Source organism: Gordionus sp. m RMFG-2023, chromosome 5 (assembly GCF_954871325.1).
Source record: "Gordionus sp. m RMFG-2023 chromosome 5, tfGorSpeb1-WG-v2, whole genome shotgun sequence".
Classification (NCBI taxonomy): domain Eukaryota; kingdom Metazoa; phylum Nematomorpha; class Gordioida; order Chordodea; family Parachordodidae; genus Gordionus; species Gordionus sp. m RMFG-2023.
Genome location: NC_088779.1, coordinates 15,076,080 through 15,093,875, shown reverse-complemented (window position 1 = coordinate 15,093,875; position 17,796 = coordinate 15,076,080). Strand labels below are relative to the sequence as shown.

The window sequence follows — 17,796 nt, the reverse complement described above, 5'->3', positions numbered from 1 at the left end:
AATTATGAAAGCACTAACGATGAAATTTATATCCTTCTTTAGGGCTTCCTTAGTAGAAGTTAGTGCTTCAATTACTTTTGTAGTTGAATTTAAGAATAAAAAGTTATTTGCGAAAAAACAAATAATGGCGACGTGCCAAAACAAAAACTATAGTAGTAATAAACATCCGGTATTGTTATTATTTAGTGCTCAATTAGTAAATTTGAATTCCATAATTAATTTGGTTAACCATCTTTATAAAAAAATGTAATACGTTAAAGAAATGTTTAGAGGTCAAATTTTGGCCAGAAAATTATGAAAGCATTAACAATGAAATTTTTATAATTCTTTAGAGCTTCCTTAGTAGAGGTTGGTTCAAACAGTTTAATAGCCTAATTTAAAATAAAAAAGTTATTAACAAAATAAACAAAAAATCTATCAGCGACAAACATTTTATTTTCACCATTATTTAGTACTTATTTTGTAAAATTTAAACCCTAATTAGTTTGATTAAAAACCCCAAGTAATTAAAAAATGCATATTGTCTTTTTGCACTAAACCTATCAATGTTTCCGTAGATCATCTGCCACATTTGATTAATATAATGTTTCAGAAGATTATATATATTAAGGTTCCCAAAATACATGAATAGCTATAACCAAGTCACAAAATATTATTTCCACTACTGCCTAAATGGGTCCATTGAACCCCATTCTTTTGTAATAATTATATAATTTTTATTATTTTATTGTAACAACTACATTTTTTCTCCAGCATCTATTATTCTGAGGTGTCATTGAATGATATGGTTAAAAACATTCTCAGAAATTTTTTATTCTTAATTCAAATTGTTCTATTTACATAGTTTTATTTTATTCGTAAAAATTACGCATATATTTATATCGGTTAGGGTACCTTTTCAGGGGCAATTATTTTTGTTATTTTTTATGTTATTTTTTTATGCGATTTTTTGTTATTTTTTTATGCGATTTTTTTTTATGTAATTTTTTGGTTAGGGTCCACTAGATCGTATGAACATTTGTGAAAAAACGTCAAATGACCTAAAATGGCCACAAATATATTTGAAGCGATATAAAATTGTATAATTTTGAAACGTTGTAACAGATTTGGCAAAATTAAAAAATTCTTTTTATTTTAAATTAAATTTAAATGGCTAAATGGTAATTAATATTTATATTAATACAAGAACAGTATATATTAAAAAATAAATAGCAGATAATTTACAATATTTTAGCAAACTCTTAATGCTCTAGATCCATTAATATATAATAGACAGCACAATTGTATTATAAATATATCTTTGATATAACATCATTAAAATTTATATGAAATATCTCATAATAAAATTTTTAATTAATATATAAAAATGCAATCTCTTTTTTTTGCATGATAATGTATAAATTGAATTAAATTTTTGTTAGAATAGATAATATTATTGTTGTATTTTGATTTGATCAAACTATATTGAACCATTTGATTATTAGAATTTGAATAATAGCTTTGTTTAAAAATGATATAAATAGCAGATAATTTACAATATTTTAGCAAACTCTTTATTATAAATATATCTTTGATATAACATTATTAAAATTTATATGAAATATCTCATAATAAAAATTTTAATTAATATATAAAAATGCAATCTCTTTTTTTTGCATGATAATGTATAAATTGAATTAAAATTTTGTTAGAATAGATAATATTATTGTTGTATTTTGATTTAATCAAACTATATTGAACCATTTGATTATTAGAATTTGAATAATAGCTTTGTTTATATGCACTCTTTGTTTTGCCTAGTTTTCTAAAAAAATTAATTATTATATGCAAATTAAATAATATATACTTTACAATTTTCTTATTGATAATTGTTGCGATTTAGCTTTAATCTCTTGGATTTTCATAATTATTTTGGGAACAAACTACTTTGGGAACGAACTATTGCAAATTGGCTTTTTTTTGGGAACGAACTATTGCAATACGACAAAAAACCTATTTCCTAAATTTTCATACGAATTAGAGGGACGATACCAATTTTTTTATGAAAGCTATTATTTTTATGTTATTTTTTTATGATTGGTTTCTTATTGGTTAATTTTTTATTTAAGATATTTTAAAATAATTTTTTCTAAAATTTAAAATTCGTACAATTATTTAAAGGAAGTGATGGGGGCAAATAAGGGGGAAGGCTAGGGGTAAGATTTTTAGTAGACGAAACTTTCCATTTTTAATTTTTTTTTTGGTATAAATCTTTTTTTGGTTCCCTTTTTTTTAGTTCCAATATATATTATATAATTCCTTCCATTTTTTTTAAAATGAATATTTTTGAAGTTGGTGTTTATACTCAAAATGATGAGAAAGCTTATGATTTTTGTCTAAATAATCAATTTATACCGCCTGGAATACAACATACTTGTTGCAATTCCGTAATGCGGGTTGAAAAAAACAATAAGAGTTTACGATATCGATGCAGTAGGTGTCGTAGAACGTATTCAATATGGAAAGGTAATATTAATATATATATATATATCATAAATGACGAATTTTTAGATTCCATTTTTGAAGGAATTCATGATGTTGGGAGATTTTTAAGACTAGTGTACTTGTACATAAGTACCAATTCTTTAAAAAATATTAAACAAAATTATTTTTAGGCCGTTATAAAATTTTAACTGCTTCGAAAGAGTTAGATTATGATAAGAAGGCAATTTCAAGATGGTAATCTAAAGTATAATATGGTTTTTTACTTCACTTATATAGGTTTAAAAAATTTCGAAAGGTATGTGGATTCCATATAGCCTCGAATCATTCAAAGATCGGGGGGCCTGGCCACGTTATTGAAATTGATGAAACTCATGTATGGAAGCGTAAATATAACCGTGGTCGGCATTTGACTTCCGAGGCTATATGGATTATTGGTGGTATATGTCGGGAAACAAATTAGATATTTTTAAGTGCCACCACAACAAGAGATCAAGATACCACCTATCGTGTGGTTAAAGATAATGTTATGCAAGATTCCACGATAATGACTGACTCGTGGTTAGGGTATGTGAATTTATTTTTTCAATAAAGCAAAAGTGGTGATAAATGTAAATATATTTATCTTAGATATAATCGGCTAGAAAGTTCAAACTATTTCCACTATCGGATCAACCATTCGCAAAATTTTGTTGATCCAAATGACAGATCGATCCACACTCAAAAAGTCGAGAGGCTGTGGCGGGATCTAAAGGCAAATTATAAAAGACATGGGGATCGGGATAATATTCATGAATATCTTCTTGAATATAGATATTTTCGAAAATATAGATTATTAAATCGTTTTGATGTTTTTATTCATTTTATTAATGATTGTATAAATTTTAATAGTATATTTCAATTTAATGAATAAATTATTTCGATTGTTATGCTTAAATTTTATTTATTTTTGGAATCTTCCTTTAATTATAGTGTTATCACTAAAAAAAATTAAATTCTTTATACAAATTTTAGAAAAAATTATTCATATTAAGTTTGTATAGAAGGAATCATATTAAGTTTGTATAGAAGGAATCATATTAAGTTTATATAGAAGGAATCATATTAAGTTTGTATAGAAGGAATCATATTAAGTTTGTATAGAGGGAATCATATTAAGTTTGTATAGAAGGAATCGTATTAAGTTTGTTTAGAAGAAATCATATTAAGTTTGTATAGAAAGAATCAACCAAATAAATTTTAAATAGCGAAGTTTCATCTATCAAAAATTTAACCCCAAACCTACCCGCATTGTACATAATCTAATAATTTTACCCCTTACCCCTAGCCTTTGCCCCCATTCACTTCCTTTAAATAATTGTACGAATTTTAAATTTTAGAAAAAATTATTTTAAAATATCTTAAATAAAAAAAGATATATTAATTTAAAAATATCTTAAATAAAAAATTAACCAATAAGAAAATGAACCAATCATAAAAAAATAACAAAAAATCGCATAAAAAAATCGCATAAAAAATAACAAAAAATCGCATAAAAAAATAACAAAAAATAACATAAAAAAATAACAAAAATAATTGCCCCTGAAAAGGTACCCTAACCCAAAATAATATAGATGAAAACTTTTATTGTGAGAAAAAAAAATTACTTACTTATCTTATATTTTAAAATGGAATATTTTAAAAATTAAGTAAATAAAATGGCAGACGATAAATATAATTTTTGAAAGACATCCTTTTTTTAGAACTTTGTTAAAATTTTTGAATCGACGGATATTAATAAAAAGAAGTATTATTATACTTTTGAAACATAACTAGGTACCGTTACTAGTTCGGTAAATTTTTTTAAAAAAATTTCTGGTTCGGGCCGGGCCGGCAAAACTTTTTTTAAAAAATTTCGGACCGGGCCGGGCTTGGAAAATTAGGCTCGATGCAGATCACTAATACTTATGCAGGACTTCTGAGAGTTACCCTGATTCGATAAATTATTGCCATATTAATCCTTCAAATTTTCTGACACCTTTCTCGACGCCTAAGAAAATTTTAGACCAAAACATTAAAAAATTATATTCGATTCATAAATTTGACGTTCGTCTTTATTAAAGTTTAATTATTAAAAAATTTTTTTTAAAAATTTTATCACAAAATCAAAATGTTTTTTACAATAATTATGGAAAGTTATTTAGCTATATAAGAATGTTTCACATTACGGAAATGTGTTACATACTATAAAAATTTACAAGTAATCAAAAATTTTTTGAGTAATATAAAAAATTAACCACAGAATTTTCCACATGTGATTAATAAATCAACACTCAGCTGCAAACCATATAATAAATAGAAGCCTAACAGCTGAACACATTCCAAACAATCTTGAACCATCAAATTTATCTCAAGTAGATGGTTTAAGACCTGGTGGTATGACAACCATACCTTGGGCCCTCGGCAAATCACTCTTGGGACTACACGTGTGTCTCATCATTCCCTTCAAACATAAATTTCAATTTAATAAGACAGGCAGAAATTAAAAAGGCAAACAAATACAAAAATTTTAAAAACTTCATATTCACTCCAGTAGTGACTTCTACTAACGGGCATTTTTCGCCTTCAACATTTATGTTTTTAAAAAATTTGGGTAATAAAATACGACTTTTCACAAATGAACCCAGAGAATTTCTTTTTATTAGACAAAAAATTCAAATAGAAATTTTTAGACACAATTATGGTTCCTTTTTGGGGACTCAATTATAGAATTTTATTTTTAATTATATAATTATAAATTTATAAATTACAATTTTTTTAATTAGGTTTTATTACATATTTATTTTCATAATCCTTAGTATATTACAATTTTTAAAGACGGTTTACTAAATTAATTACGGAATTCAAATTAACTCACTAAATAATGGCGAAAACCGGATGTTTGGTATTACTATAGTTTTTGTTTTGGCAAGTCGCCATTATTTGTATATTTTTGTTTTTTTGGCAAATAACTTTTTATTCTTAAATTCGGCTACAAATATGATTGAAGAATTAACCTCTACTAAGGAAGCCCTAAAGAAGGATATAAATTTCATCGTTAGTGCTTTCATAATTTTCTGGCCATAATTTGATCTCTAAACACTTCTTTAGCGTATTACAATTTTTTATAAAGACGGTTAAACAAATTAATTATGGAATTCAAATTTGCTAATTAAGCACTAAATAATGGCGAAAACCGGATGTTTAGTACTACTATAGTTTTTGATTTGGCACATTGCCATTATTTGTTATTTTCGCAAATAACTTTTTATGTTAAATTCGGCTACAAAAGTAATTAAAGCACTAAACTCTACCAAGGAAGCCCTAAAGAAGGATATAAATTTCATCGTTAGTGCTTTCATAATTTTCTAAAACCAAAATTTGACCTCTAAACATTTCTTTAGCGTATTACAATTTTTTATAAAGAAGGTTAACCAAATTAACTACGGAATTCAAATTTGCTAATTAAGCACTAAATAATGGCGAATACCGGATGTTTAGTACTACTATAGTTTTTGTTTTGGCACGTCGCCATTATTTGTTTTTTCGCAAATAACTTTTTATTCTAAAATTCAGCTACAAAAGTAATTGAAGCACTAACCTCTACTAAGGAAGCCCTAAAGAAGGATATAAATTTCATCGTTAGTGCTTTCATAATTTTCTGGCCAAAATTTGACCTCTAAATATTTATTTAGCGTATTACGATTTTTTCATATGACGGTTATCCAAATTTACGGAATTCAAATTTACTAATTGAGCTCTAAATAATGGCGAAAACCGGATGTTTAGTACTACTATAGTTTTTGTTTTGGCACGTCGCCATTATTTGTTTTTTCGCAAATAACTTTTTATTCTAAAATTCAGCTACAAAAGTAATTGAAGCACTAACCTCTACTAAGGAAGCCCTAAAGAAGGATATAAATTTCATCGTTAGTGCTTTCATAATTTTCTGGCCAAAATTTGACCTCTAAATATTTATTTAGCGTATTACGATTTTTTCATATGACGGTTATCCAAATTTACGGAATTCAAATTTACTAATTGAGCTCTAAATAATGGCTAGTTTTTGTTTTGGCACGTCGCCTATATTTGTTTATTTTTGTTTTTTTCGCCAATAACTTTTTATTCTTAAATTCGGCTACAAGAGTGATTGAAACACTAACCTCTACTAACGAAGCACTAAAGAATGATATAAGTTTCATCGTTAGTGCTTCCAAAAGTTCGGCCAACTTCACGCTTAAATCGTGATGTCATAATTTTTATTTAGCTTATAACTTTTTTTCTATATGGCGGTTAACCAAATTAATAACGGAATTTAAATACATTAATTAAGCACTAAATAATGGCGAAAACCGGATGTTTAGTACTACTCTAGTTTTTGTTTTGGCACGTCGCCAATATTTGTTTATTTTTGTTTTTTTCGCTAAAAACTTTTTATTCTTAAATTCGGCTACAAATGTGATTGAAGCACCAACCTCTACCTACAAGCACTAAAGAATGATATAAGTTTCATCGTTAGTGCTTCCAATTCGGCCAACTTCACGCTTAAATCGTGACGTCATAATTTTTATTTCGCTTATAACTTTTTTCCCATATGGCGGTAACCAAATTAATAACGGAATTTAAATACATTAATTAAGCACTAAATGGCGAAAACCGGATGTTTAGTACTACTCTAGTTTTTGTTTTGGCACATCGCCAATATTTGTTTATTTTTGTTTTTTTCGCCAATAACTTTTTATTCTTAAATTCGGCTACAAAAGTGATTGAAGCACTAACCTCTACTAACTAAGCACTAAAAAATGATATAAGTTTCATCGTTAGTGCTTTCAGTCAACTTTTAAGCGTGAAGTTGGCACAAATTTTTATTTTTGCTTATAACTTTTTCCTTAAATTCGGCTACTATACGGATTGAAGCACTAATAAGCACTAACGAATCACTAAAAAATGACATATGATTCATCGTTAGTGCTTCCAAATGTTCGGCCAACTTCAATTTTTATAAAAATAGAAAGGAACACCCAAAGTTTTTATTGTTTTAAATCTTTTTAATTAATAACGCCAATTTTATTATTTTTACTTTAAATAAAAGAATTTTTTTAAATATGGTATCAGAATTATAGAAATATTTTACAAAAGACAAAAATAATTTTGCAAAATGCGTTATCTGCGGAGTCATCTGAGTTTACCTTTACGGCAGGAGATATAGATACTCTATATCGTAGAAGCTTATTGCCAGAAAATCTAGAGGATCTCGTATTTATTTTAAAAAATCTAATATACTATAATTTTATATGTTAAATACAATTTTATAATTCATATCAACATAAAATAAATATATTATCAAATGTATGTTTTTTTTATTATAGTCTTATTGTAGAAATAAGAAAAATTAAATTAAAATGCATAATTTGATTTTTTGCATAAAAAATAATGATTTATAATAATTTCTTAACTACATATGGTTCAAGGGGGGTGGTGAAAAATCAATATAAATATCGAATCGTTATCAGTATCGGGTCGGTTTTGAAGTAATATCGGATGGGATCGGTGAAAAATATGTGGATCGGCACAGCTCTAAATATAAGCAATTAAATTATACTATAGTATTGAGCTGGGAACCAACATTAAAAACCCAAGATTAACAAAATATTGGTATTGGTTCAAAATATTATATTGAGTTTTTTATATCTTCTATTTTGACTATAATTGTTAATAAATTTAAAGAATAAAAAATAGGGATTTTAAAAAACTTTGTTTAATTATTAAAATACTATATATAAAATATAACATCCCATTATTTAACCAGCTGTGTTGAGCACTAAGCGCTCTTGTTTGTCTGAGCAAATTTTGAAATTAATTGTTGATAAAAATAAATAAGAAATTGTTACATAAAGATGTTATCTTATAATATATTATTTTTGTATAATTATACTTATATTATAATTAAATAAATTAATTTTTTTTTATAAAATGATCTTATATATTCTTTTTGTATAGTTTTATTTTATTATATATATTGTCGGAAAACAATAAATATTATTTTTGTATATATTTAATTTTTTTAAGTAACGAGTAGCCGGTTACTTTTTTGAAAAGTCGGTACCATTTTTGAAAAGGTAACGAGTAACGATAACGCGTTCCTTTTTCAGATGTAACGAGTAATGGTAACGCGTTTCTTTTTTGTAGTAACGTTTACAGCACTACTTCCTGCTATTCAAGCGATAATACTTAAACAAAAGTGTTAATTTATAATATAATAGTTTCAAAAAGTTGAAAGAGAATAAGTATTATGACATGAAGAAGACTTATACTTTTTCAAAGTACCTATCTTTCCAGTGAAGTTCAAGATATTGAAATTGACAAACTACTTCCTGTATTTCACGCGATCATCCTTAAAAGTTAATTATGGATCAATACATATCAAATATTAAAATAATATATATATAATTTGAAGAGGATGAAAACTTATATAAAGAGGGCGAATATTTTACTATGAAGTGAATGAATCTTTTAAAATACCAATTTTCGTAGTGGAATGTAACTGAACCACCCTCAGGCACCGGGCGGATAGGTAAACACCTTACATTAGAATAATTATTTACATCCATAAGACTTAGTAACTTATTTAATATTTGATCTTTAATGTTGTACTTCCAATTGTTTAGAGAGTCAATGAAAGATAGACAAAAACAAAGTTTAGTTTTAATGGCATATATGAAAAAAAATAACGCAAAATTTATCTTTTAATTGATTTATGTTAAATTTAAAAATCAAAATCGTCTAATTATATTATAGTATTATTTTATAGATTTATCAGAACGTGCAGGCCCGGCCCTAAGCCCGCCTGGTACGGGTACATGGGCTGGGCCGTTTTAATTTTTCAAATATACCCGAACAGGGCCTAAAAAAAATTATTAAATACCTAAGACCAAATATTTTAAATCGCCATTATTAGCTATAAAAATTAAAAATAAATATATAAAATCAGGGCCAGGCTTGAAAATTATTTTCTAAAAAAATCCGTGCTGGGCCGGGCCTGAAAATATAAAGTTTGTACAGTGGGCGGGTGAAAAATTTTTCGAAAATGGACAGGCGGGCGGGTTAAAAAAATTTGAAAATATGGGCGAGTTGGGCGGGCGGGTTAAAAAAAATTGAAACTATGGGCGGGCTGGGCGGGCGGGTTAAGAAATTTGAACAATGGGCGGGCGGGTTAAGGAAATTTAAAATAAACTAAAAAAAATAATTGTTTAAATGAACTATAACAATATTTCTTTTTTTATTATACCAATCGTTTTTTTTAAGTGGAGAACATTTACCTAACTAAATTATGTAATAAACACAACAATAAAACTTTTTTTTTAGAATAAATAAACATTTTTGTCTATTAAAAATTTCCTTTTATGGGAATGTAATAAAACTTTTCTCTTAAAATTGTTTTTTTCACTTTTATTTAAAGATCTCACTTGAGAAAGAGGATATACTTCAACCGAATATCCTACTTTGGTGGAAACGACAAGAAAGAGATTTGCCAAAGCTATCAAGATTAGCAAGAAAAATATTGCCAATTCCTGCAACTAGTGCTTCTTCCGAACGCGGATTTAGCATTGCTGGAAGATTTTTAGAACAAAGAAGAACGTGTTTGAATCCAGAAAATGTCGATTCATTATTATTTTTGCATCATATAATATTAATTTTACAATTATATTTTTTTCATAAATATTCAATTTGATCAAATAAATTGTCCATAATTTACATTGATTATTTTTATACTTATATTAATTTCCTAAATTATAAACTTTTGTAGAGGAGTAATGAAATATTTTTATTAGATGCTTATAAAAATGAAAGAATGACCATAATTAAATTTTATAAGCGGGCTTGGGTTAAAAATTTTTTATAAATAATGGGAGGGCATGTAAAAAATTTTAGACTCAAAAAATAATTATATTGGTTCGGTTAAGGTTCAGATATTTATAACGGTTTATAATGGTTTAACAGTTCATTATGGTTCACTCCGGGTCCCTTTTATAATACAAAAAGTTTTCATAAAAAGAAGAACATGTGATGCTAAATGAGAATTGACAGGAAGTGAGCATCAAATTGTTAAAAATGAATAATTCTAGGTCTTTCAATAAATCAAATTTTCTAAATTGAATAATATAATTGTTTTAGTATCATGTATGAAACATGTTGAAAATTATTTTCGATTAAAAATTATGATTAAATTATCATTATATGTCTTTAAATTTTTGTTAATCCTATTTGGGCTGTTCAAGCCTCAGGTCAGGTTTGACATTTAAGACCTTTTTCTCAGGCTTGGGTTGGGCTGTAAGAGTGTCAGAACAAAAGCCTAACCCGATTAATAAATAATAAAAAACAAATATCCTCAATAAAACAAATATCCTTTATGATCATTTTGTTTCATAAAAATTATATTGTTATGTCTCTATATTTTTTAGAAATTTTATCTCTATATAAACAATAATATCATCTTTTATTGACACTAATCATGGAAATTATTTTTATATAAACACAATAATTTTTAAATTTAATTGTATTTTAACTTTATTTTAAATATTTTAACTAAATAAAATTTATGTGTATACTAATTAAATAAAATGCAACTTTATATAATTATTAATTAGATTATGGGGGTTAAATATATTTTTATTAAGATGGCAATATGTAAATAAATACATATAATTTTCAATTGTTTCTTAAAAAAACCCAAATTATAAAAAAAATTTAGTCAAACTTAGGTTGAGTTGGCCTAAAAATTTATGCTCAAGTTGGGTTCTGACAAAAATATTTTAACAAGCCTGGGCCTTAAAAAAAATCACCCTGCAGGGTTATTGTAGTTAATAAATCTTAGTCAAAAAAAATGAAACTTATTTTGATATTTTTATAAAAGTTTAGATAAAGATCCTCCTCTTTATATATATATATATATATATATATTAATTGTTGTTAAATGAGTATCTATGGTACAGAAAAATAAAAATTTGTTCAGAGATTATCTCACTATTTTCACACTGTATAGATGAGAATTTATTGCTAATAATTAGATCATATGTAAGCATTTGGAATAAGAAAATATTGGAAAAAAAAAATTTAATAATATATATTAAGGTTAGAAAATAATATTGTAAGAAAATTAATAACTTTATTTCATCCCAATATTAATGATTATCTTAAAGTTATATGTTAAAATATTAATAATAATTATACTTTATCGAAACATGTGAATTAGTCATAATATATATTTTATATATAAATTGTGTTATTAATGAATTTGATAAAAAAAAATATATAAAGCTTTGTAAAATTCTACAAGTTTTATTTTTCTTAAATTAGCTAAATTTATATTATTTTATACCTATCAGCCATATGTTTGATTATCTTGATGATATAATAATCATCGATATATCGATTTTTTTAAATTCAGATCATATGTTTTATAGATATGAATGCTAATAAATTTTAGTTTTATGCTCGATTTTTACGTATCGTGCCGCATGATATACTTTTTTTTTGTGTTTTGATGTTTTGTCGCGTGACTTTTTGCTAAATTTTGCTTAAGCTTAAAATTTGTATGCTCAATTTAACAAGCTGATTGCTCAATAATATTTTCTCCAGCATCATTTGAGACCATAACCAACCCAGGTAAATTATAGAATATATTACTATTATGCTATCTTGTTAACCTGGAAATTTTCTTCTTAGATATATTACTAATATGCTATTTTGTTAACCTGGAAATTTTCTTCGTAGCATCAATTGATAATCCTTTAAAATATGCTATCTTGTTAACCTGGAAACTTTAATCTTAGCTTCAATTGATAATCCATTCAGGAACTCCAACTAATCAAGGTAAATTTAAAATATGCTATCTTGTTAACCTTGAAATTTTAATCTTAACATCACTTGATATAATCCATTCAGGAACTCCAACTAATCAAGGTAAATTTAAAATATGCTATCTTGTTAACCTGAAAATTTTAATCTTAGCATCACTTGATATAATCCATTCAGGAACTCCAACCAACCTGACAAAAACAAAAGGAAGCTTCAAATGTTAACTATATAAAAAATTACTAAAACTAACGAAATTCTAAAGTAAGAATTAACTCAGAAAGAATAACTAAAGAAAACACGGAACTGAAACTTGGATCTATATTTTTATTGTCACAGTAAGTGAAAATTCAAAAGTTTTATTGTAATTAAAAAAAATCATGAAAAATTAAAAAGTCAATCTTTGTCAAAAAAAATCAACAACATATTTATCAGAAATGACTGACATTTCATTAATTATATACAATGGATAAAACTAATATATATATATAAATTGATTGACATTATATTAGAAAATGTCACATTTACGACATGCCACCCCTTTATGGGCTGGGGCTCGCCAAAAAAATATATATATAGAGATATTTAACAAAGCTAGGATGCACGGATCTTGTGGGAGTCCTCACGACAGCAATTGGTTCTCCCACAACTCCATATCGTCGATACGAGGGGCTTCCGCAGAAAAGGCGGACGTCGTCGGAGCAGGCCCGTGGATACTATCGACGGCTCGCTGCAGAATATTGTCGATGGGGGGGGTTTGATATACTGCTGAAACTACCATTGAAGGTGCCAATTAGAGCACCCCGGTTGGCCGACGGAGCCGTTTGCATCTGAGAAAAGGGAGTTGGCCCTTGTGTTGAGCCCACCATTCTCCTTCGATGATGTTTGGTCGATCGTCCCAGGGCATTGTCACTGATCGGGGCTAGAGGCGGTCGTCCATCTCTTCCTAAGCTCGCGCACTGACTTCGAATGTGGTCATCGCTACGACAATGGAAGCATTTCTTTATACGGAGACCCCCAGACATCATAGAATTATCTTGCGACATCGGGGCTTGTATCGTCATGCCGGTGTTCTTGGGTATCAAGGTGACCTGAATGTAACATGATCCCAGATCTACTAAGCGGCTGGTAGTTTCCATGTGACTTATAGTCTGGAATATTTGGATATCAGATGCAACGGGAGATAATAAAAAAAATCATCTTCTTATATTTTCTTTTAAAAAAAAAATTTAATTTTTTAAAAAATTTTAATTTTTATATAAAATTTTATAATTAAAATCTAAAAAAAAATTACTTTATCTTATTTTTTAAAAAAAAAATTTTATGATTAAAAATATAGAAACACCTTCTATATATAATGTTATAGTTGAATCCTTTATTAAATAATAATAAATATAATTAAATACAAAGTGAAACATAATCAAAATAAAAGAAAATTAAAATTAATCTAAGAAAAATAAAAGTAAAAAATTAAAAAGTAAATTTAAGTTAAAAAAATTGATCATTTTTCGTATCATAATTTATCCATTATATATCCTTTTTCTTTAATCAACATTTACATAGTCTCCCTAGCGAAGAATAAAAAGTTCTACTGTTAAAGTATGAAAAAATCTACAAATATCACGCGTTTTTTCTCATTTACATAGACGGGGATTTTATTTTTGTTTACGATTTGCATAATGCATTTTTTTGTAACGCAAAAATGCAACACCCTTCCACTTAAGTTAGACCCACGGCGCAAAGCACATTATATCAAAATAAAAACTATTTCTCCCATGTGCTTCAATTTTCTCAATAATTTTATTACAATATCCCTTGGTGTGAGCGTCAAATGAAACAAATAACATACTTTCTAACTCATTCACGCGAATCCCCCAATAAAAATAAGTAAGGAAAAATTTTGCAACCATAGAACTAGGAGAAACAAATATTGAATACATCAACCATCTTCTTACCAAATGTTTAAGTTGATCAACATTAAAATCACTAACTATTTGAATACCCTTTAAAACAAAACTTTCTATTAATCTAATAAAAGATAAAAACATCTTTTCATTACACTAAAAAAAAAATTTTCTATTAATCTAATAAAAGATAAAAACATCTTTTCATTACACAAAAAAAACTTTCTATTCATTTAATAACAGACAATATACAAACATCTTTTCATTACATTGAAAACAAAACTTTATTTAATACAAGATAACATTAACACAAATCTGTTATTCATTTAACAAAACAGACAAAGAACATTCCTTAACGAACCAAACCGAAGAAAACTTTCCATATCATTACCATGTTGACAAACTTTTTATTAAACCCGTCTACATTGAACTATGATTTTAATCGAAAATGACCAACAACCCGTCTATATTGACCTATTTTTAATATGACCAAATATATATCATTACATGTTGACAAACTTTTTATTAAACCCGTCTACATTGAACTATGATTTTAATCGAAAATGACCAACAACCCGTCTATATTGACCTATTTTTAATATGACCAAATATATATCATTACCATGTTGACAAACTTTTTATTAAACCCGTCTATATTGACATATTTTCAACATGACCAAATATATTCGGAAACCTTTATTAAACCCGTCTAAATTGAACTATGATTTTAACTGAAAATGACCAACAACCCGTCTATATTGACATATTTTCAATATGACTAAATATATTCCGAAACCGAACCCATATGAACCCCCCAAAAAAAATAAGACGCTTCTTATTTATCCCAATCTTACATGTGATGACGAATCACGGTCACCCCTGTTATTAACAAAATTTCACTTGATTTCGAACCCCGGTTCAATATGACCCAACCCTTTTCCCATTTGGTTGCCCGATTGTCAAACAATCGGGCCCAAACCTTTTGTCCCACGGCAAACCGTACCCCTAATTTTACTTCCATTGAGGTAATAGTTTTCTTCTTTGGTTTTAAGAAATCCAAAGGACCCCGTGTTCGCCTACCTAAAAATAACTCGACAGGCGTAACTCCCTCTCGATTATGAGAATTGAGGTAATATAATTGAGACATGTAAGCCTCCTCTTTATGGGTTCCAGCCTTTTTGATCCAATTTTTAACAATGGCTACCATCCTCTCAGCTTGTCCATTCGAGCTGGGATGATATGGTGGAGCTAGAATGTGTTTTGTCTGTAACTCAACACAAAACTGTTTAAAATTTTTACTGACAAAGGCGGGACCCCCGTCAGACACTATCTTGTCCGGAAAATCGAACCGAGCATATAATTCTCTTAATTTTTAAACAACAATTTTTGTGGTATATCCATGTACTTCTGCATATTCTATCCATTTAGAATACGAGTCTACCACTAAAAAATATGTCTTTTTATCAAGATCAAAGAAATCGAAGTGGATACGTTGGTTTCTTTGATTTAGGCCAAAATTGTCCTACCTCTTTACGGGGCATAGGAGCACAGGCATTACAAGGAACGCATTTCCTGGTAATCCGTTCAATATCCTGGCCCATACCAAGCCACCATACATATTCTCGAGCCCAAGACTTCATCTTGTCTCGACCTTGATGACCGGCGTGCAATAATTTCATAATTTTACTCCGTAATTTATAAGGAATCACGGCCCTGGTCATATTGAACCGGGGTTCGAAATTAAGTGAAATTTTGTTAATAACAGGGGTGACTGTGATTCGTCATCACGATCATGTAAGATTGGGATAAATAAGAAGCGTCTTATTTTTTTGGGGGGGTTCGTATGGGTTCGGTTTCCGAATATATTTGGTCATATTGAAAATATGTCAATATAGACGGGTTGTTGGTCATTTTCAGTTAAAATCATAGTTCAATTTAGACGGGTTTAATAACATCGGTTTCCGAATATATTTGGTCATATTGAAAATATGTCATTATAGATTCCTTATAAATTACGGAGTAAAATTATGAAATTATTGCACGCCGGTCATCAAGGTCAAGACAAGATGAAGTCTTGGGCTCGAGAATATGTATGTGACAAAAACAAAAAGGAAGCTTCAAATGTTAACTATATAAAAAATTACTAAAACTAACGAAATTCTAAAATATAGAAAAATCTAAAAGAAAACACGGAACTGAAACTTGGATCTATATTTTTATTAAGTCACAGTAAGTGAAAATTCAAAAGTTTTATTGTAACATGAAAAATTAAAAAGTGATTATTTGTCAAAAAAAATCAACAACATATTTATCAGAAATGACTGACATTTCATTAATTATATACAATTGATAAAACTAATATATATATATATATAAATTGATTGACATTATATTAGAAAATGTCACATTTACGACAGTATGGTGGCCTGGTATGGGCAAGGATATTGAACGGATTACCAGGAAATGCGTTCCTTGTAATGCCTGTGCTCCTATGCCCCGTAAAGAGGTAGGGCAATTTTGGCCTAAATCAAAGAAACCTTGGGAACGTATCCACATCGATTTCTTTGATCTTGATAAAACATATTTTTTAGTGGTAGACTCGTATTCTAAATGGATAGAATATGCAGAAGTACATGGATTTACCACAAAAATTGTTGTTAAAAAATTAAGAGAATTATATGCTCGGTTCGGTTTTCCGGACAAGATAGTGTCTGACGGGGGTCCCGCCTTTGTCAGTGAAGATTTTAAACAGTTTTGTGTTGAGTCACAGACAAAACACATTCTAGCTCCACCATATCATCCCAGCTCGAATGGACAAGCTGAGAGGATGGTAGCCATTGTTAAAAATTGGATCAAAAAGGCTGGAACCCATAAAGAGGAGGCTTACATGTCAATTATATTACCTCAATTCTCGTAATCGAGAGGGAGTTACGCCTGTCGAGTTATTTTTAGGTAGGCGAACACGGGGTCCTTTGGATTTCTTAAAACCAAAGAAGAAAACTATTACCTCAATGGAAGTAAAATTAGGGGTACGGTTTGCCGTGTGACAAAAGGTTTGGGCCCGATTGTTGTTAATAACAGGGGTGACTGTGATTCGTCATCACGATCATGTAAGATTGGGATAAATAAGAAGCGTCTTATTTTTTTTTTGGGGGGGGGGGGGTTCGTATGGGTTTGGTTTCCGAATATATTTGGTCATATTGAAAATATGTCAATATAGACGGGTTGTTGGTCATTTTCAGTTAAAATCATAGTTCAATTTAGACGGGTTTAATAAAATCGGTTTCCGAATATATTTGGTCATATTGTAAGTATGTTAATATAGACGGGTTGTTGGTCATTTTCAGTTAAAATCATAGTTCAATTTAGACGGGTTTAATAAAAAGTTTGTCAACATGGTAATGATATATATTTGGTCATATTAAAAATCATAGTTCAATATAGACGGGTTGTTGGTCATTTTCGATTAAAATCATAGTTCAATGTAGACGGGTTTAATAAAAAGTTTGTCAACATGGTAATGATATGGAAAGTTTTC

The 17,796-nt window shown here is 28.1% G+C and overlaps 1 protein-coding gene and 1 long non-coding RNA gene across 2 annotated transcripts in view; one reads left to right on the top strand and one right to left on the bottom strand.

Annotated features, from left to right (window-relative positions):
* Positions 1-11,852, bottom strand: part of LOC135930386 (sodium leak channel NALCN-like) — an 82,956-nt gene extending 71,104 nt beyond the window's left edge. The window contains exon 1 of the mRNA XM_065467181.1: positions 11,731-11,852. Within this exon, the coding sequence (XP_065323253.1) occupies positions 11,731-11,756 (26 nt within the window). The 5' untranslated portion in view covers positions 11,757-11,852. The remainder of the gene's footprint in view (positions 1-11,730) is intronic.
* On the top strand, positions 2,595-3,267 carry LOC135929973 (uncharacterized). The gene is made up of 3 exons (XR_010572685.1): positions 2,595-2,718; positions 2,761-3,048; positions 3,112-3,267. It is a non-coding gene; the product is annotated as an uncharacterized LOC135929973 (long non-coding RNA).
* Positions 11,853-17,796: the final 5,944 nt, after the last annotated feature.